At 52.3% G+C, this 21,258-nt stretch overlaps 1 protein-coding gene across 1 annotated transcript in view; it reads right to left on the reverse strand.

Annotated features, from left to right (window-relative positions):
* The window catches only part of SLIT3 (slit guidance ligand 3), a 590,035-nt gene that overhangs the window by 67,188 nt on the left and 501,589 nt on the right, over positions 1 to 21,258 (reverse strand). Inside the window, exons 17-21 of the mRNA XM_019635932.1 lie at positions 15,362 to 15,505; positions 14,944 to 15,087; positions 12,171 to 12,334; positions 10,938 to 11,070; positions 1,769 to 1,837 (exon numbers count right to left, since the gene is read on the reverse strand). Of these exons, the coding sequence (XP_019491477.1) occupies positions 1,769 to 1,837; positions 10,938 to 11,070; positions 12,171 to 12,334; positions 14,944 to 15,087; positions 15,362 to 15,505 (654 nt within the window). The remainder of the gene's footprint in view (positions 1 to 1,768; positions 1,838 to 10,937; positions 11,071 to 12,170; positions 12,335 to 14,943; positions 15,088 to 15,361; positions 15,506 to 21,258) is intronic.

The following is a 21,258-nucleotide window of genomic DNA, read 5'->3' on the forward strand; positions in this document are numbered from 1 at the left end:
CCATCCATCCTTCCATCCATCATCCATCATCCATCCATCCTTCCATCCATCCATCATCCATCCATCTTCCTTCCTTCCTCCCTCCCTTCCTTCCTTCCTTCCTTCCTTCCTTCCTTCCTCCTTCCTTCCTTCTTCCTTCCTTCCTTCTTCCTTCCTTCCTTCCTTCCTTCCTTCCTTCCTTCCTTCCTTCCTTCTTCCTTCCTTTTTTCCCCCCATCTTTCCATCATCCATCTGGCCATTCACCCATATAACCATTCACTCACCTATTCATCTACCCACCCATTCATCCAAATGTTCATTTTTTTCATTCAGTATTTATTCAAACAATCATTCAAACAATCATTCATTCATTCATTCATTCATCCAGTCACTTAGTTATTCAATCATCCCATTACATGTCTATCCATCCATTTCATTCTACCAGCAAAACATAACACATAAGATAATCTCTCCTAATTCGAGTACTTTGTTTTCCTGATCAGCTTTTACTTTCGCTGTCCCTCTACCCTTCCCCTCTTCTGGCCTTCATTTACTCCTCTTATCAGATTCTCTCTTAGGGGAAATGGGGTAGGTGGGGGTGTAGTCCTCTGCCAGTTACAACCTCCAGATTCTCCTCATGGCAAATATCCAGAGCAGTGGTGTTCAACACTAGCTGCGCGTTAGAATCACATTGGGAGCTTTCATCCTCTGAGGCCTGGGTTCCATGCTCAGATGTTCTGATTTAATTGGTCTAGGGTGAGCTTGAGCATCAGTGTTAAAAAAAAAAAATCCAAACCAATTACTGTAATCAGCTGAAGCTGAGAACCGCTGCTTTGCTTGCCACGGCTAGGGGAAGGGAGCTCCTGGCATCTACTAGGTAGGGGCCAGGGATGCTGCTAAACATCCCATCATGTCCACGACGACTCCCACAACCAGGAATGATCTGGCCCCTAGCATCCGTAGTGCCGAGGTTGAGAAACTGTCACCTAGAGGCTGGTTTCGGGCTTCTGAGGGAAGCCAGGCGGAGCAAGGTGCAGGCGGCTTTCTTCCACCTTTCTTCAGTGGCCCCCCACTTTCCCAAGTTGGGCGCTGTGTCACTCTGAAGGAACGGAAAGTCTCATTTCCCGCTTGTGGATGGACTCCCTGTCCCCTAAGCAGACAGGCGTCTTCCAAGGGCCAGCAGCCAAGGCATTATTTGGCACCCTCCTGGGTCCCTTCTTGACAGGCAGGGAACTGCTGAGGGGCCAATCTCAGAGCACCCCGTTTCCTGGGTCCCGCCCACACCCAGCGCCCTGCTCCTCATTTGGGGGTCTTCCTATGTCTTGGCCGACTTGGAGTTGGGTAGCAGCTACCACCTGAGGGAACCTCAATTTGAACCATCTACTTAGACCATTTTCTGGGTAACTGAAGAAGGAAGGAGAAGTGCCTATTGATACATTTGGTAATCATAAGTGCAGCCATAGCCTGCAAGAAACTGGAGACTGAGGGGTCTCAGGACTTTAACTGGGGGCCCTGGAAGGTCAGAGGCTCGCGCACCTCCCCCCAAGCTGGGGGGAGGGGGGAGAATGATGTGGCTGGTCCGTGATGCCAGGGCTGGGGTTCTCACTGGGTAAGACATGGCACATCGGGCTGGGCCTTTCCTCACGGCTGCCTCTCCCGGCCCCACGCTGGGAGAAAAGTGCAGAAACGCTGGACGCCTGCAGCGCTGTCCTCCCTCCCTCTCCATATCGGTTTCCCAGCTCCCCCAGGACAGAAAATGAAATGTCCCACCCAAAGCCCAGCTCCTTACATAAGTGTCAGGTGTCGGAGGGCGGACAGCTCTCTGGGCACGGCCGTTAGGTGGTTTCCTTCCAGGTACCTGAAAGAGAGGGGCAGAGTGACGCCAGGCAGGGACACCACACACACTGGTGTGTTTTCAGGGACACTTTCTCTGACTTTCCAGATGAGATTGGGCCCCTGGTTTCCTCTCTTATAGCTCCTTTCTCCGCTTCATAGCACATAGTACATTTGTCATTTAATATCTGTGTGATGATTCAACTAACGGCATTTTCCTCCACTGGGCTGCTAAGCTACACGACGGCAGGACTCTTGTCTAAAATCGTCTAGTGTTGAGTCTCCCCAAGACGGTGTACAGAGTGGCACACAGTAGTTGGTCAATACATAGTTGTTGAATAAAGGCACCCACTTTGTACCCAGCCTTCACAATACCCGTATGTGACAGGGGTTCACAGTTGAGAAAACAGAAGTTCAGAGATGTTAAAACACTTGCCCAAGGTCACACAGCAAGCAAGTGGCTGACCGGGGTTCCATATGGCCTCTACTCAGCATCCTCCCTGGAGACAGGGAGGCTGAGGGCCCTGGAGGATGGGCACCAAGACGGAGTCTTCCAGAGGCTTGGGGCCTACAGTGCCAGTTCCCCTGGGCCCCCACCTGGTTCTGATCGGTGCTATGCTGATGATCAGATCAGTCTCTCTTTCTGCTTAAAATCCTTCCCTGGCTTCCGCTGCTTGATAGAGAAGGAACACCCATCTCTCTCTCCCCCTGTGCCCTCCACCTATCAAGAGAATATACTTACAACGTCCTCCACAACTAGACTGAAGAACAAAACAACAGCAACTTGTCTGTTCCCCTTCCCCCAATTCCCCAGCGCTGTTCCCATCCCAATTCCCCAATAAAAATCTTTAAAAAAAAAAAAAGAGAATATACTTATTTAAAGGAATTGACTCATGCCATTTCATTGGCTCATGGCTCATTTCCATTGGCTGAAAAGTCTGCAATCTGTAGGGCAGGCTGGCAAACTGGAAACTCAGGCAGGATTTCCATGGTACAGCGTTGAGGCAGAATTCATTCTTCTCTAGGAAACCTAAGCCTTTGTGCTTAAGGCCCTCAACTGATTATACCTCCACATTATCACAGGTAATCTTTTTTACTTAAAAGGCCAACTGATTGGAGGGCCGGCCGAGTGGCGCGATGGTTAAGAACTGGCTTGGGACGCCAGAGGGCCCCGGTTCGGATCCCACATATGAGGGCCAGTGACACTGCCCTCCACAGCTAAGATGCTGAACAACAGCTCAACCTGGAGCTGGGCTGCCGTGAGTCGCTGGCGACGGTGTAGGCTGCTGCCCCTGTGGCAGTGGGTTGCCATAGGCTACCATATGTAGCCAGCAGCCAGCGTGAGCGGCCAGCAGCCGCAGTGAGCAGCCATCAGAAGCCGGTGACTGATCTGCCTCACCTGGGAAGAGCGCAATGATGGTGCCAACTTGGGCCAGTGAAGCAACGTCCTCCACAACTAGACTGAAGAACAAAACAACAGCAACTTGTCTGTTCCCCTTCCCCCAATTCCCCAGCGCTGTTCCCATCCCAATTCCCCAATAAAAATCTTTAAAAAAAAAAAAAGGCCAACTGATTGGAGATGTTACTGAATCTACGAAATACCTTTATGGTAACACCTAGCTGGTGTTTGCCCAAACAGCTGGGCACCACAGCCTGGCCAAATTGATGAGAAGTTAACCATCACAGTCCCCTCTCTGGTTCATTTTACTGCAAACCCTGGGCCTCCGGCTCCAGCTCCACTGACCTGACTCCTCCCCGATGCCCCAGGCTCCCCCTGGGGGGACAAGGCTTAGCACATGCGAGACCCTCATCCCCCTCCTTGCCTTGCCTCGTCACCGCTCATGGACGCTTAGATCTCAGCTCAAGTATCACCTCCTGGATATCATCTCCCACACCCACTGGTGACATGACAGGTTCCCAAAGTTTTCGCACATTTTCTTCACAGCATTTAACCCCCATGATGACTTCCTTAGTGTGATTCTGTGATTAATGGGGCCGAGCTGAGTCTGTTTTGCTCACCACGGCAGCCTGTACACAAGCTGGCAGAGCACATATTCAGGAAACTTTATCTCTATGATGAAAACACCGAAACCCCCAGGCGGGGCTGCATCTGGCCCTGGGAGAGAGCAGCTTTAAGTGCAGAATGTCCCTGGCGACCTGGCATTGCAGCCCACAAGAGAGCCAATGGAAAGGGTTCGCTTCAGAAATGCAGATGTGGTTGTGTGGGAAAGCTCTCTTTGTAGGAAGCCCTTTGTGACAACTCTGGGCTCCAAAGTTGTCTGCAGCTTGCAGCCCAGGTCCCGGAGGAACGCTTTCAGGAGACTGCACTCCCACCCCACCAGCCTTAGAACTACCAGAGCATTTCCAGTGGGTTAACCTTCGTGTTGACCTGCATTTAAATGCTCTGTTTCAGCCCCAGAACTAGCACAGGAGGACATGTCTGCCTCGCATGAAAATCCACAAAGATCTCTGTGAATGGGTGTTCCCCAGTCCTGTTTCGAGCTTTGTGGTGCTGACAGGTGCCCCCCTCCTCCCCCAAAAATAAACAAACAAACAAACGAAAACCTCTAGGACCTGCTGAATGGTGAATGACAAGGGCAGCCACCTTCCAGGAGCCCCCACTCCACGCCAGGATTTCCACACGGCCTGGGGTGATGCAGGGGCCCCTCAGGAGTCAGGCAGCAGAGGCTCACATAGCTAACAGCTGTGTGACCTTGGGCAAGTTACTTAACCTCTCTGAGCTTGTTTCCTCATCTATAAAATGGGGCTTATAATAACCACCACCTAAAAGTGATTATGAAGATTAAAGAAGAGTGTCTGTGAAAAGTTTTGGAGCAGTGCCTGGACAGTAGTGTTCAATACACTTTGACTATATACATATATATATATATATATATATATATATATATATATATATACACACACACACACACACACATAACTCCATCCAGTAATACACATGATTACTGCAAGGCAGACTGCCACCCCCTTGCTGTCTATTCTCTAGTTTTCTTCTGGAGTAATATTCTGAAATGAGAAAAGGGCCACGTCCCTTTCCTGCTTCAAATCCCTCCTTGGCTCCCGCCTGCTCCTGGGAGAAAGAGCGGCATCCCGACTCCTGTTTTCCGCGCACACCACCCTCCTTTCCACTCTATTTGCTCCCCCTCACGGCCCTCCCGCTCCTGACTTTAAGATCTTACCGCCTTGCAGTCTTCACAAAGCATGTTCCTTCTACTCCTCCCCCCTCTATTTCCCTGGGAAATACCATTCTACTTCCTGTCTGAAATGCCTAGTTCACTGCTAGCTTTCTTAGAGTCTTTCTCCCCTATTCCAGCTTTCTGAGATCAGGGAGCTTATCTGTCCCTGTGGCTGCTGTGCTTCCGGCTCCCGTGACAGTCTCTGGAGCAATAAACTGAATAAACACTTGGTGGAGTGAAGGGGGCTCTCTCAGCTCTCAGCCTGTGCTCAGGCCTCTCTCAGTGCCCCGCACAAATGGTCATGACTGCCCAAGAGCCTAGAAGTGTCCTCTGTGGAAGCCACCTGCTAAGGGCTTCTCAGAGCCTGTACCAGGCCTCCTAAGTGCTGCTGCGTCCAAAGCCAGCCTGCTCTCCAAAGATGCGCTCATCCCTCCGGCTGGCTTCCGGCAATTCCTGTCCTTTTCCCTGGGCCAGAGAAAGGCAAGGATGCAGTCAGTGATGGGCGGCTGCACTATAGTCTCCGGGGAGCCTGCCCAGTGCTGGGGACGGGGTGGGGGCCGGTGCACAGAAAGCTGGTCCAGCTGTCAGGACTGACCCAGATGGAACCACTGACAGGTACGTACAGCATCATGGCAGGCCTGCTGGGTTTGCCTTCTCCCTGCTTAAATGCAGGTGGCAGGTTCCAAGGAGACCTGTGGCTACTTCCATAAATCCCCAATAAGGCAGGCCACTGGGCAGAGCACACAGGGACCTGGGCCTCTGCCAAAGGGAGGGGACAGTTTAGTGGCTAAGGGATAGCCTGGGGGTCAGTCAGACCTGGGCTTGAGTCTATGCTCTGCTGCTTCTTGGCAGTGTGAGCTTAAGAAATCATTCAACCTTTCTGAGCCTCAGTTATCTCACCTTCAAAATGGGAGTAAAAACACCTGCCTCGGAGGGTTGTTGGATGAAATGAGATCACATAAGAAAAAAATGCAGCATAGCCTGGCACGCAGTAAATGCTCTATATGTGGTTAACTGTGAATTTCATGCAGATAGGGCATTTTCCCTGCTTTCCTAAAGGCCCTGGGTGGGTGGGATTTCCTGGATCCCCCCCCACCCATTCCAGAGTACACACTGTCTGTGCCACTCATTTGCACTCATTACCGAGTGCAGGGCTCTGCTCCTTGTCTTGCGTGCATCTCCATCACCCTCATTGGATGTGAGATGAGGAGAAAGCTTCGTCTGAGCTGCCTCCATTCCCTACCCCCTTAGAAACACCCAGTACCAGGCCAGGTCCCGGCGTCTCCTTCAGTCAGTGATTCTCGTCACCTCCTGCCATACTCACTCTCAAAGAGCTGCATCTCAGCCCTGTGTCCTCCTGGGTAAGCCCCATCCCTTACCAGTCTCCTATCAGTGCCGTGTGTATGTGTGTGTGTGTGTGTGTGTGTGTGTGTTGTGCGCACACACATGCCTGCAATGCCAGCCTGTTTCCCATGACGTCCTCAGACCCCAATAGAAATCTCTTCTTCCAACAGCTGTGCCTGGGGCGACATATGTCATACTTCCCTTCTCCTCTCCTTGGGATATCAGTGGTAGGACGGCAAATCCAAGGTCAAGGTCCTCAGACCAAAATCAGTATCAAAACCTGCGGGTTATTAGCCAGGAGTGGCCTGGTGGGGTGCAGGGGAAGGTGGGGGATTCTGGCTTCCTGTGTAGCCCTCAGGGAGATGTGGGCTTGCGGAGTTGTTTCCAGAACCAGGAAGCCTGGTGTTCGTAAGGCCTGATGTTTGCTCCCTGAAACGGGAGCACAGATTTTTGGGTTTCAGTTGTTCCACAGTGGCAACCTGCATCTAGAAGGCTCAGGGCACAGCAATAATAGCACTTTCTGACGCCGAGGAGCCCCTACCTTTGCACGGAGTATTTGTGTCAGTGACCTTGTGGGCTGAGATGCCCCACATCTGCTCTGCTCTGCTTTCATTAAGACTTTGTCGGCGTGCTTTTAAGTCAGGAGCTTACTGCTGACTTCTCGTGCGTGTCTCTATGTATTCTTCGCCTGATCCTGTGTAATGACCTGAATGGTTCTCAAAGTGTCGCCCATGGACCCTTGGTGGTCCCCTAGACTCTTTCAGGGTTCTCTGAGGCTCAAACTATTTTTGTGATTAGATTAAATTGTTTTCCTTTTGCACGGTGTGAGTCGCATTTCTGGCACCTCCACGTGAATCACAGCAGTGGCACCAAATGGTATCAGTGGTTTCTACATTTTTCACCTCCCGTGCATTTGCAGGGGGCAAAAAAAAAAAAGCCAGTTTCACTTAAGGATGCCCTTGATGATGCGGTAAAAAAGTGTTAATTGCATTAAATCTCAGCTCTTGAGCACACATCTTTTTAATATTCTGTGTGACGAAATGGGAAGTGTGCATCAAGGCTCTGTATTGCCTATGAAGTATACTGGTTGTATTGAGGAATACTGTGCTACAAGCTGAACTAGCCTCTCTTTTCCCCGCTGCCATAAAACACCATTTTTACTTAAAAGTACAGCTAGCAAACAGGTTATCCCGAGACAAATATTTAGTAGACAATTTCTCACAAACAAACAGAGTGAGCAATTTCTTACAAACAAACAGAGTGAGTCTGTCACTTCAAGAAAAACTACGGACGGTATTTGTTGGCAATGATAAAATTTGAGCTTCCAAGTGAAAATTACAATTTTAGAAAGCTTGTAACTGCCACATCAAGCTTGACAGCATCCCTTTATGGAAAGGCTTTTCTGATGAGATGGGCAGTGCTATTAACGGCTGTGGCATTTTTTATATTATATGATGCAATGCATTGATGCTGGGAAGGTCTGCATAACTCGCAGCAAATCCATAGGACCACTGCGTGCTGTTACAAGACCACACCTGGGAGAAAATTTCATTCAAAGTGCAAGAGGCCAGGGGGTTTTAATGGCACAGAGTATGGTTTCGAGTTCCACACGGCAACTAGCCTTTAAGAAACTGTTGCTGTGTGGTTTTGGAGTATCATCAAAGAAGAATATGGACAATGATTTGAGAAGGCTATTAAAATTCTCCTTCGTTTCCTAACTACATGTCTGTGTGAAGCCAGGTTTTTTTACTTATCCTTAACCCAAAACAATGTATCACACGAGAAATGAATGCTAAAGCAACTATCAAGATCCAGCTGTCTAGTACATGAGTAAAAATGTAACGTTGCTCTTCTCGATTAAATTTCTTTTGGTTTGTTTTTCGTAGAAGTATGCTTTTTATATAAACAGGTAATGGGCATATTATGGTTAGTTCTAAATGAATTCATAAATTTATATTTAAAAAATGTCTCGTTGTGGTTTCTAAGATGGTCATCAATAGATAGAACCCACGTAAACAAAAGTTCTTAGAGTCGATGATGCTTTTGAAAAACATAAAGGGGCCCTGAGACCTAAAAATTTAAGAGCTTCTGGGGTAATGGACGCGAGCGTGAGATCTGAGGTCAGATTCAACTGTTTTCTCATCCTGACTGGGCTGCTTCCCAAAGGGGAGGCTTGGGGTGTGGTTTTTACTTCTCTGGAAGGTGCTCATGGTGACAAAGAGGGCACGTGGTACCACAGCCCTTCCTCAACGACAATGCGACAACACACAGGGACTGAGTGAGCAGATGCCAGGGAAGCAGCTCTCAGCCTGGCCTGTCTCCCCCAGGAAGACAGAGCGGGGAGGGGACACAGAGAAAGGCCGTGGGAGCCGGCAGAGGGACGCAGGAAAATCGCTTCCCACAGAGTGGACAGTACCACTCTGCTCTCTCGTGCTTGCAACAGACTCGCACATCCTGCCCTTTGGAGAAACGCCATGCAACTTTGTTTCTTCTCCTTCTCAGTGAATTAAACCTAGCCTTGCTTTGGAAGCTGGCAGCTCTGTCTGAGATAACTAATGATGCCTGAGGGAGCTGTGAAGCCAGCACTGGAGACACTGAATCTGGACTCAGCCATGTCCCGAAACCACAGGCCTCCAAGCCAGTTTCCCGGGGGCCTGCCAGCTTTCCCGTTCTCTGGCATCTATTTCCCTGCTCTCCGCCCCCACTTCTCCCCTCCAGGAGATGGTTTGGGGACAGAGGTGAGGGCTGCTCTCCTTGGCGAGCTGTGCAAACCACGTCTGGCTGAGGGAAGCGCCATCATTTCCAAAGCAGGAAATCAGGTCTCCCCCCAAAGCTCTGAAGTTTACTTTATAATTACAGCCAATTATCTTTGTTATTTCAATCTCTGTTTCATGAGCGTTGGGGAAAAGTATCCGCGGGCCTGTTTTCATGGCATTTCTCTTTGACATGTGTCACTTGGCACTCAATTAGCCCAAGAAGGAGGCAAGTACCTGGGGTCATTTTCTGCAGCCCCCACCCACGGCACAGCCGGCTGAGGAAGGGGCCTGGGCGCACTGCGTGAGCGGCATTTGCTCACACAGATCTCCAAGGACATGGCCTCAGCCCCAGCCCGGGGCCAGCACAGATATTTTAGTGACTGTCAAGACCTCCATTCCTTCTGTTGGGCCGGCAGCCCTGGTTACAGCCTCGCTGGGTGTCAGGAGATGCCAGGAGCTGCAACACACACGCAGGGACCTATCTGCTATTCCAAGACAATTGGCACACTCAGAGTCCGCCCCAGGAGGCAATGGCAGAGTCCCTCAGAGAAACCCTCACAGGGAGGTGTCTGGGTTGAATACTGTTGCTTGGGTCTGAGGGCACAGGCTAAGCCGGCCCGGAGGAGGGGCTGTGCCTGGGGTCCGGGCAGAGTGCAAGCTTCAGGTGTGGGTGGTGGTGTGTGTGTGTCTCAGGCACTCTGGGTTTCCATCAGTTCCTCTCCGGGCTCTGCCGACTCCTAATATAGGCCCTTTGCTCAAGTAGTGACTTCCCTGCGAAGTGGCCCTCCCGCCCTTCTCACCCGCGCCCCGCCCTTCAGGCCGCAGCTCCAGCTGCATCTCCCCAGGGCAGCTTCCTCTGAACGTCACAGCGAAGTCACACCTCTCTACCACACCACAGCATCCTCCTCTCTCCTCTGAGCAGCACTTTTCATGGCTGCCAGCTCACAGGAGCCTCTGAGATGATGGAGCAATTGTCCGATTTCCCCAGTAAACTGTGAGCCCCACGAGAGGAGGGGTCACACCCGTTCTGCTCCCCACGGTCTCCCCAGTGTTAGCAGAGTCCCTGACACACGAGGCACCCCGTCAGTATGTGCTGAGTGAATGGGTGAGGAAGGAAGGAGTGTAAGCATGGATGTGGCTTGTGTGGGCTGTGCGAGTGCGCGGTGGCTGCTGGTACGTTCCAGACAGAACCCTGCCTGTGGGGCTGTGGGGCTTTCCAGGGGCAGAAGTCAGGCTTTCTTCACAATATTAAAGGCCCCACAGGAAAGGAACAACATCTCTTTCATTTAACTGGGAGTTTTATGGGTCAGGAACTTGGGCTGTGGAATAAGAGAGCTCCTGGGTGGACACTGAACTGGACTCAGGATTCAGATCGCGTCTGTGAAATGGGTTGTTTGAGGTGGAAACGAGTCATATTTGTCGAGGAGCTTGGTGAGCCGTAGTGCCTGCTGGGTGATGTTTTGACAATTATCCTGTGCTGTGTCCGGTGTCAGACTGAGAGATTGTTGGGGAATGTAGAAGGGCAGAGTACAGAGCAGGGGTTTGATGTGGGGAATAGAGAAAAAGAGACAGTAACCCTCCCACTTGTATTCTGGAGGGTCAGAGACTTGTCACCTGCCAGGCAGAGGCATAGGGGAGGAGTGCTTCCTGTCCCATGTCCAAGCTGCTGCCGTCCCCTGGCCGAGGCTCTGCTGCCCTTTCACTGGGATCCATTCAAGTGGGGCTCCCCCAGGAAGCCTTGCGTGGGACACCACGGGTAAAGTGTGGCGGATGTGGGTGGGGCGGGCTCCAGTGTGTGCAGCGGGGGCGGGTGGGGGGTGGTACTTACAGCTCAGTCACGTCCTTGGGGATGCCTTTGGGGAGGGCACGCAGCCCCTTGTTGCTGCATCGCACGAGCGTCTCCACGCAGGTGCACTGCTCGGGGCAGCGTGGGCCCAGGTGGCAGCTGCTCTCATCGTTGCCTGTGGAGAGCCCCAGAGTCAGCATGGCGGGTGACAGACTCCCATAGTGGGAACAGGTGAGCAAGGCCAGGTGCTGGGACCACGCTGTCTTCGGTAAAGGGGAGCCCTCGGCTGTGAGCCAGACCAGGACTCAGGAGCCTGCTGGTCTCATTCGTGGTTGGAGGAGAAAGAATACATGCCAGTCGGGGAGTAGGGCTTTTATCTTCTACCACACTTAACATGAAATGAAGACTAAAATCCCGACGGGCCGAGTATTACATAGGAAAGCCGTCACTGTTAGCTCGACCAGGAATAAACCAAGCTGACTAAAGGAGCGGCTGAGGCGCGGGGCCGAGCCCTGTCCACTCCCTCCCCCGTTCTCCTCCTTTCCTTCTCCCCTTCCATTACACAATCCCTCTGTGCGGTGACTGCGTCCCCAGCCCCCATTATACCTTAACTCAGTGAATCTAGAAACCAGTTAACCTGTCTCTAGATAACCTAAAGCTGACCAAGTAAAAACTGTGCTGGCTTGTATTTACGCAAACAAATATACCCCCTGGAATCCTGACACCCAATGCCTTGGCTCCCCAGGTGCTCATACACCTTAGCCAGTGACAGGAACTATCCAGGAGCTCGTCCTGAAGCGTGCTTCTCATTCACACACACTCTGAGCCTCTTCATGATGCCAGCAGGAAAACTGAGGCCCAGGGCTTCCATGTACAGTTGTGTAGGTTGTGTACTGCACAAGGGTGCTGTATCATCTCATGGGCACTGCATCACCTCTTGGGCACCAATCTCACAGTGGACATGGGAGACAGGGATATTTGGTTCAACAGCGTTCTAGTAGGTGGCTCTAAAGTGTCTGGTTTTAACAAAATCGGTGTATCATGACACATTTGTGACTGACAGAAGTAAAATGTGTTTAGAAAGAGGCACCGTTCTTAATCTGCACAGAGGAGCCGTGTGGTCCAGCAACAGGCCTGCAGAGCCCTCTCCAGCTCCAGCTGCCTGCGAGGGCAGAGTAGTCAGCTCTTAAGAGGTCCTGAGTTTCAGGACCCGCCAGGCCTCTCCTCTCCTGCCCTCCCAGATATGGCCCCCTGCCCTGCCCGCTGCGTTCTCACCTTCGCAGGTGAAGTCCTGGATGGCCACATCCTGGATAGGAATCTCCTTGAGGAAGAATGGCTTCTGGCACCGGGGGTTCCCGCTGACGACCCGCCTCTTCCTCAGCCACTTGCCGAGCCAGGCCAGGTGGCAGTTGCAGTTGAAGGGGTTGGACAGGAGGTTTCTGGGAGGAGAGAAGGGCCCCCTCTGAGTGGCGCCTCCTACTGTGGGAGCTGGCCGGGGGTCCTGTTCTGCCACCCGAGGGCCCAGCTCTCCAGGCAGGGCCGCCCTGGGTCCAAGGAGAGGGGGCGGGAGGGCTGGGAAGGGGAATGCAGACTTTCTTCTAAAATCCAGATGCAGTCTTTGCAAGTGCGTCTTTCCAGACCGCCTCCGATGGCCATGCCCGTGGTCTCCTGCCACGTCCTCCCCTGACTGCTGAGCTCCAGCTGTGAGAACTGCCTTCAGTTCCTCATCAGAGAGTCTCTCCCATTTAGAGCCTTCACATGCAGCTCCTCCTGCCTGGGATGGATCTCTCTACTGTTTGCCTGGCTGTCCCGTCCCCGCCCCCCCACCATCCGTCAGTCCACAGCTGATGAGACCCTCTGTCAAAGAAGCTTTCCCCGAGCCCCGCATCTAAAGGGACATTAAAAGGTCCCCCGTCTCTTTCTTCTCCCTCATTTGCCTTCACTTTCTCCATAGCACCTGTCAGAGCTGGGAATGATTGTCCAGTGTTTGCTACCCTCCATGCACCCTCTGTCCCCAGAGGGGAGGCACCAGGTCTGTGTCAGCCTCTGTGTCTCCCGGCACTAGCGTGACATCAGCACAGGCACTCCAAACACACCTGCTGGATGCAATGACTGGGTGGATGGAGGGATGAAGGGATGATAGCAGCTATCACTTTCTGAGTGTGTCCTAGAGCACTGGAACCAGAAGAAACACTTTATAGTTTTTTTTTAGTTTTTTTTTTTTTTAGCTGAGCCATCCTGCCACCTGTTGGCAGCTCAGCGGCAGCTCAACTCGGGCCAAGACTTGAACTGCTGTTGCTCAGAGATCAAACTCTTGAGCGAGCTCTTAACCAACTGAGCTACACAGCCGGCCCCCAAGAAGCACTTTATAAATCCATTCTCTCTCTCAGACTTGTCACAAGAACCCTAGGAAGCAGCTAACACTATTCTCGTTTCACAAATGAGGGAAGCAAAGCTTAGGGGGTTGCATAGAGGGCCACATGGCCCTCGAGGGGCTATGATATGACATGGCAGTGGAGAGCCTGGCAGTCAGACATGGCTGGGCTTGAGTCCTGGCTCTGACACTCAGTAGCTGTGCAAAGTTGGGCACGCTGCTTCCCGAGTCCAAGCTACTTCCCTCAGCCCTTTGTGACTCTACCCCTCTCAGCAACTGTCACGTATCTCTGGATTCCCAGCATGGAGGCACCTGGGAGGGGCGAGGTGTGGGCTCAAATGAACCAACCACTGAAGCTAGTTCCTAACCCATTGTCCCCCATCTCGACGTCACTCATTCATTCAATTCATCCATTTATTCAACAATTAAACAATGGGTATCTACTTAGCGCCAGGCACAGATCTAGACATTGAGGATAGAGCAGTCAACAAAACAGCTGCATACAAGGGGCCTTTCACTTCTGTCTTTTAAAGAGTCTTTGGGGAAGAGAAGAGAGGGAGAATGAACTAGCAACTGAGGTTAACAGAACCACATGGAAAAATGATGAGCAAACATAAAAGCTAACATGAAATCTGAGTACTTTCTATAGCTCAGGCCCCTGCTGCGTGTTTTACAAATAATAACAGAATCAATCCTCATAATAACCCTAGGAGGTAGTTTATACAGAAGGCACAATTACAGCACAGAGACAGAAAGTAATTTTTCCAAGGTCACGCAGCTTATGAGAGGCAAAGCCAGGACTTGAACCCAGGAGATTTGGCTCTAGCACCCAACTTTTTTTTTTTTTTTAGCTGAGCCATCCTGCCACCTGTTGGCAGCTCAGCTCAGGCCAGGAATTGAACCAGCGACCCTGTTGCTCAGAGCTCACACTCTTGAGTGAGCTCTTAACCAACTGAATCACTTGGCCAGCTCGCACCCAATGTTTTAACTCTTATTCTAAACAGCCTCCTTTACCAATACATTGAATTACCTGGGCAGGAAGAAGCACTTATTTAGGTGTCCAGAAAGCTAAATTTGAACTCTAGTTCTGATACACATTTAAGCAGCCAGTGACATCACTCAAAAACCCCTGTTGCTTCATGTCACCGGCCTGCTTAAAACCTTGAGTGGCTTCCTGATGTACTCTGGATGGGGACCAAAGTGGCCCACAGCAATCCTGCCACCTGGCCCTGGACTCCTCTCCCACCTGGCCTCACAGCATGCCCTCTGTCACTCATGCTATGACCATCTGCTTTGCTCCCACCCACCACAGGGCCTTTGCACATGCACTTCCCCCGGGGGAAATGCGCTTCTTGCTTTCTTGAACAAGGTAGATCCCACTTACCTTCCAGGACACAGCCCCCGTGTTCCTCAACAAGGCCCATGGTGGGGTTTCATAACATTGTGGGCCTCCTTTGGTGGAGATTCACTACGCTGTGAGCTCCAGGAAGGACCATGTGAGTGTATCCTCAGCACCTAGGTGGTGCCTGGCACGTGGAGGGAGCCTGACAAATGTTTTTATTAAGTGGACAGATGCGTAGATGACCTGGACCAAAAAGGGCAAGGAGCTGGGAGGCCAGAGGTCTGCAGGGGAGGAGCCCAGAGTGGATGAGCCGTGGATGCAGGAGGACTTACATGGTGGACAGGGAGACGAGCGTGGTGAAGGCTCCGGGGGTGATGGTGGTGATGCGATTGTCATAGAGGGACAGCAGTCGCACTGAGCTCAGGCCAGCAAAGGTATCATTGCTCACACAGCTGACCAGGTTACTCCTCAGCATCCTGAAGCGAGAAGGGTGGGGATGAGAGAGCACAGGCATGAGTCCTTCCTTCCCACAGCAGTGCCACGGTGCGTGTGTGAGTGTGCGTGTGTGTCGCGGGGTGCTTAGCTAAGTTCTTTCCTATCAAGGCTGGGAAATGTCTGATGCCACTACGGCTCTGGGAGGAAGGGTTCAGCAGGCCAGGCCCGATCTGCTGCCCGCCAGCCCTCACGCTCCGTTTCCGATGCCCTGCCCTCCATCGCCCTCCGGCCCTGGCCCCGGCCCTGGGCACTCACAGGGTCTTGAGGCCACTGAGGCCACGGAACATGCGTCCGTGCACCGTCTCCAGCTGGTTCCCTGTCAGCATCAGCTCCTGCACACCCGCGGCTCCGTCAAAGGCGCCCTCTCTCACCTCCTTGATCTTGTTGTTACTCAGGTTTCTGGAAGAAGGGACAGACTGGGTCAGGACAGACAACAGAGAGGGGACCACCAGCCCTGCAGCCAGCTGGGGACCCTCAGGCGCCCCTGGAGTGAGGACTGAAAGGTGGGAGCTCGGGTTTGAACTCCCTGTTGTTTGGTTGGCAGCACCTGTGCTCGGGGGAGCAGGGACCCCCATTCACACAGGTGGGGCTACCTTTGTGAAGCCGACTGAGAGGGTTTGAAGTTGTTTCAGGGTCATCATCTTTTCCATGCTCTGGGGACTGGGAGGTTTAAAGCACTGATTCTCAAACTTACTTTCCCTCTTCAACAGACACTCTCGCTAAGCAGTGAATCTCAAGAATTCTTGAGGGCAGGAGAAAACTGTAAGATAGGCTCCCCCCAGGGGGTGGGGCATTTGCAGAACTCACTCTCTCACCAATTGAGATCCCTGAATATAAATGGATGCTTTCTAGTCATCACACTTTGAGCACTTCTATGTTCTAGATACCAAGTGAGGGGTTTGGCCAACAGGATCACATCAAATCCTCAAAACAAGGCCTACCAGATGGATATTATTTTTAGCGTCGTCTCTTTTCATGGATGAAGTGGCTGAGGTTCAGAGAGTTTAAGTAACTGGCCCACAGTCACACAGCTGATGGAACTGGGATTTGAGGCCAGGCTTTCGGGCACATGAAAAGTCCTCCAGTGAACCGTCTATTCCCTCAGTGACTGTTCCTTTGGTGATGTGGATACCAGCTTCCTTAGATTACTACTTTGCCGAGTTCGGGGTCTGGTGCTTTCCTAAAGTGGACCTGGTCCTATCACTGAGAGCATGCTCTTCTCTCCGATGCCCAGCTGCCATGTGGCAGGCCTCACAGGACATCTGAACAGCAGGCAGGTCCTGCAGCACCGCAGAGATGCTTTCCGGGCTCTCCATGGGCCACCCCAATGTCCAGGCCTGAAGGCATCCCAGGCGGGATGGACGGAGCAGGAAGTGATGGCGCTGACACGAGCTGAGGGAGGAATCCAGCCTCCCGAGCCAAAAGCCGGTCAGAGCCACGCACAGGAACTGACCGTGTTTTGTGAACAGCAAGACCCGCAGGTGGAGATGGAGCTGCTAAGCGGCTGAGCACCCTGAGATGGACCAGTGGCCCATGGTGCCGCTGGACATGCTGAGGCCCGAGAGGGGAGGGCGCTGCTCAGGTCCTGGAGCACCACACCAGGCCCTGATACTCTGGCCTCTCTCAAACACCCTCCTCTCAAAGCTCTGGGCGGACCCACAGCGACCTCTGGGGGTGAAGCCTCCTTGAGTGTCAGGCTCGGAGCAAGTGGCAGAAATGGGCACCCAGGGCTCGACGCAGGCTGCCTGCCCCCTTCCCAAGTTAAGTGCTGGGCCTGGCGGTGCGGCAGTGCCCCAGCTGTGGGCAGGCGTGGAGGAGACACAGGGTGTCTCCTCTCGCATCACGTGCCCCTCTGTGCTCCTTGTCATAACCCTGCTCTCCCCAACCCCGAGCCCCTTCGTCCTGCCAAGGAAACAGGCGCAAACCTCCTCAGAACCCCTCCCCCAAGATCAGCGAGAACCTGGAGACTAATGCTGGATTTCTGCTCCCTGCATGTCTCTCTATAAACTCAGCCAGTTTTCTTATAAATCCTGGTAGCCCTGGTCTGCGATAACCCAGGAATGAGGGTCATGCACAGGGGAGACTGCAAATTACCCCCGAACTAGACATGGGAGGAGAGAGAGGCTCTCCTTGCAGCTATAACTCATCCGAGCGCTGGAGGAGGATTTTGCTCCAGAGAGCTAGGCTTCGTGGGGGAATTAAAGTACCTGGGCAGAGCCATGAAGGTGAGTTACAGCAGCCATCAAGTGGGAGGGTTCCCATCTCCTGACATCTGTTTCTTTAAATGAGCAAAATTAACATCACATTACTGTAAGGTTTGTGAATTGGATTTCCTTGGGATGGGAGAATGGAAAAACATCAGGAGACTACAAAAGGGGGATAGAATTTTCCAGAAGACCAGGCTGCTGTTCTCTCTCCATCCATCAAAGTACTGCTCAAAACTGCAGGCAGCCAGGCGCTGGAGCACAGAGAGAGGGAGCAGCTTGGAGCCAACACTCCAGGCACAAACTGAGAGCATCAGGCCTCTGCAGACCCCCCTGAGGGAACCCTGCTTCCACACAGACTCCGATGAGGACGGGGGTCTCACACCGGAGAGGACACAGCCTCAGGAACTCCCACCCCAGGCCCAGCGTGGTTCAGAGGAGCAAGAGGCAGGACCAACCCAGTGCTGGACCCTGCTGCCTCTGTAAGCTGCTGGGTGAGCCTTTCAGACCCTGTCCTCATTCTGCCCAAGAAACGCCGAGGCCCCTGGAGGCACATGGCGCCTCTGGACAGTCTGAGCCTGAGGGGGCAAGCGGTGCCTCTTCTAGAGCCGTCTCGCTCCAGCTTTGCAAGACAGCCCATAAACTCTGTTGGCAACAGGAAGGGCTCTGTAGCTCTGTTTAAAGCCCAGTCCCAGATGGAAAGGCAGTAGGGAGAAAGCTAGGGGTTTTTCTAGAAACTGAGGGCAGGGGACATGCCTGAGCAAGCACGGTGGCACCCTGTCAGGCCGGGAGGTCCTGTCCTCCTCCTCATGTACCTCCGCCTCCCCTTGGGGTGGGAATTCTATTTCAAGCTGGGGTTGCAAGGGCCACAAGGTCCAGGCAGGTGACTTAATGCCGGAAGCAAGCCCAGGGGAAACAGCCGTGACCAGGAAAACACACCCCACATAGGCACACGTCCTCAGCTCAACTCAACTGGAGCCTATTGGGGAAGTGGGTCCAGTTCTGCCAGAACTGCTGGTTTCCCGAGATGTCAGAAATCCAATTTTGTTTTCTGCACAAACTCCTGATTTTTAAAAGTGGGAAATTAATTCTTATTAAAAACACAACCACAGGGTCGGACGAGTGGCGCGTTGGTTAAGAGTTGGCTTGGGACGCCAGCTCTGAGCAGCAGGGCCCTGGTTCATATCCCACATGAGGGCCAGTGACGCTGCACCCTTTACAGCTAAGATGGTGAACTACAGCTCGACCTGGAGCTGGGCTGCCGTGAGTGGCTGGCGACGGTGTAGGCTGCAGTGGGACTGGCCGGCAGCTGGCATGAGCTTTTTTGAGCTGCCGTGAGCCACCGTGAGTGGCCGTCCAATGGCTGGCGAGCGATTGCCTCACCCGGGAAGAGTGTAATGATAATACCAACATGGGCCAGTGAAGCAATGTCCTCCACAACTAGACTGAAGAACAAAAGGACAGCAACTTGTCTGTTCTCCTTCCCAATTCCCCAATAAAATCTTTAAAAAAACAAACAAAAAACCCCACAACCACAGCCAAGAAATCCACCCATGTGGGTGGCGCCATTCTCCAGCCTCTGGTTGAGGTCCTTCACAGAAAGCTGACCTGCGAGTCGCCTGAGAGAGGCCTCAGTCGTGCTCTGAATGGGACGTCATTTGAAAAGTGGCCTTGGCTTGCACGGTCCTCATAACCCTGGTGGGTAACAGTTCACACTCTTCCTGCACCCCTTAGCACAAGCAATACTCAGGGAGACCCCACTATTCCGATATGACAGGCAAGGGCGCAGAGGCTCAGCACGCCTCGGAAGGGCACACGGCGTCTAAACCCCTGCTTCTGTGCTCTCCCTCCCTGGCCCATGGGCCCTGCCAGAGTCGCTCAAGAGTGTGACCTTAGGGCCCTGGCCCCGCAGACCCTGAGGAAGCTCAACAGACTCAGGCACAGGCACAGCTGGCTTTAACTGCTCTGACGGGCAGAAATTCAGCCGACCCACCACCTCTGCGGGGTGTACGGGTGGTCCCAGTGCATGAAGATCTTTTCCTGAACAAAAGGCGTCACCATCAAGTTACTTTATATAAGTGGCTGCAGCTGTAGGCTGTTGGGACTGGATTTGCCCCATCGGGTCACCTGGTTGGTTGGCTGGCATTGGTCATGTGGATTTATGCGCACGTGTGCGTGCCCACGCGTTATTTACTGCCTGTGTATGGTGTGTGCATTCCCCAGCTCACCTGCCCCGTCACCACTCCTGGCTCCTGGTCTGCTTGCTGATTTCTGACCTCGGACAAGTTCCTTAGCTTTCTGTGTTTCAGCTTCCTCATTTGCAAATGAAGCAATCTCCAAGCTCTTTTGTTTTTCTTGGTGAGGGTTAAAAGAAGTAAAAGCAGTGCTGTCTGGCACAGAGCAAAGTGTTTGAATGAAGTGTGAGTGGCTATTGCTATTTACTACTATTGTGACTATTATTAAGGCCATGTACCAAGCCCCTTCCCACACCTGTGCTGCTACCTGGGCTCTGGAAAGCATTTCCGTTTGCAACTCCTGTTGTGAATCAATAACCAGTAACCCTGGGTCACTCAGCTCCTGTCCTCTGTCTTCCTACACCTTCTCGCCCCAGTCCAGGAGGCCATGTCTTTTGTCTTATCTCTTTGTGATCCTCATCATAACTTACAAGAAAGGTGGATTTATTTGTTATGCAAATGATGACACTAAGGCTCAGAAAGGCTAAGGACAATCCCAGGGTCACACAGCAGGGAAGGGGCAGGCCTATCTGTTCTTTCCTCACATCTGGGCTTTTCTGGCTGCTCTTGAGAAGTGGGGACATTTGGCAGCTGTGACCCACGTTCCAGCAGGGGAAATACTGGGGTGAGCTGAGTGGCACCTGACTCTTTTGTTGAGAGCTGGGCTTACATTTTGCCACAGTCCCCACCACTCCGGTTTGTGGCTTGGATGCTGAGGCCACTTATCGTGTATTTGCGCTATTATTTTTCCTTGACGTACAGAAACAGTCCTGTCAAAGTGGAGCGGTGAAAGATAGACTCCAAGTGCTTGAGTTTCACCTAAAATGGGAGCATGCATATTTCTTTCTGGAAGCAAAGACCACCTGACCCTGTTTACTATGCAAATATGCACTTGACCAGCTTTCCTCATATTAATACCTCTATGCAAGTTTCTATCTTGAAGTTTGAAAAAAAAAAAAGGGGGTGTATTTCTCTGCTCTGGATTAAAAAGAACATCTCCTGGCTGGAGACAGGTGATATTTGTGCTGGGTCCCTGAAGCTACAGGGGACCACACAGCCAGGATCCTTCCCAGGGCCCATGGGTGCCCGTCTGTCAGCTGTCCCTTCAGAGTGCTCTCCGCAGCCCCTGGTTACAGGGAAGGAGGGACGAAGCCTGAACAGCACTAGTGGAATCCAGGTGCTGCCCAGGGCAGGGGAAGCGCTCTCCTTGCCTGGAGGGGACTGATGGTGGGCAAGTGCGGCACAGGATACAGACAAGAATTGCAGTCATTTCTCATCCTTCTCTGTAGCTGTGTTGTAGAGAGTCACCAGGAGCATGAGCGAGGGGATGCCGGGACACTGCTCCTCCGGGGAATACGGGGTTAGCTTCCTGTGACCTCTGGTCAGAATGTAACCTTGCTTGATGTGCATTTCTGTAGGTAGACACCTTACTTGCCACACGTTGTTGATTTCTACATTTACATTGCACTCACAGCCAGCAGCACGACAACTCGTGCTTGAACAAAGCCATGTGACACACGTGTTTCCTCCACATGACACGTCACGGCCTCGTTGTGCTTACGATCACTAGGCAGCCCTTTGGCACTACGTTCTGTGACATTTGAAACAGAAATCGCCAACAAGAAGCACAGACATGCAAAAAAACAAAAATGTGACCCTAACTATGCTGTGAAAAGGACGGTATGAGAGCTGAAACAAGAAAGCGTGGCCTTGC

The sequence above is a fragment of the Hipposideros armiger genome, unplaced genomic scaffold (genome assembly GCF_001890085.2).
Source record: "Hipposideros armiger isolate ML-2016 unplaced genomic scaffold, ASM189008v1 scaffold_25, whole genome shotgun sequence".
Lineage (NCBI taxonomy): Eukaryota > Metazoa > Chordata > Mammalia > Chiroptera > Hipposideridae > Hipposideros > Hipposideros armiger.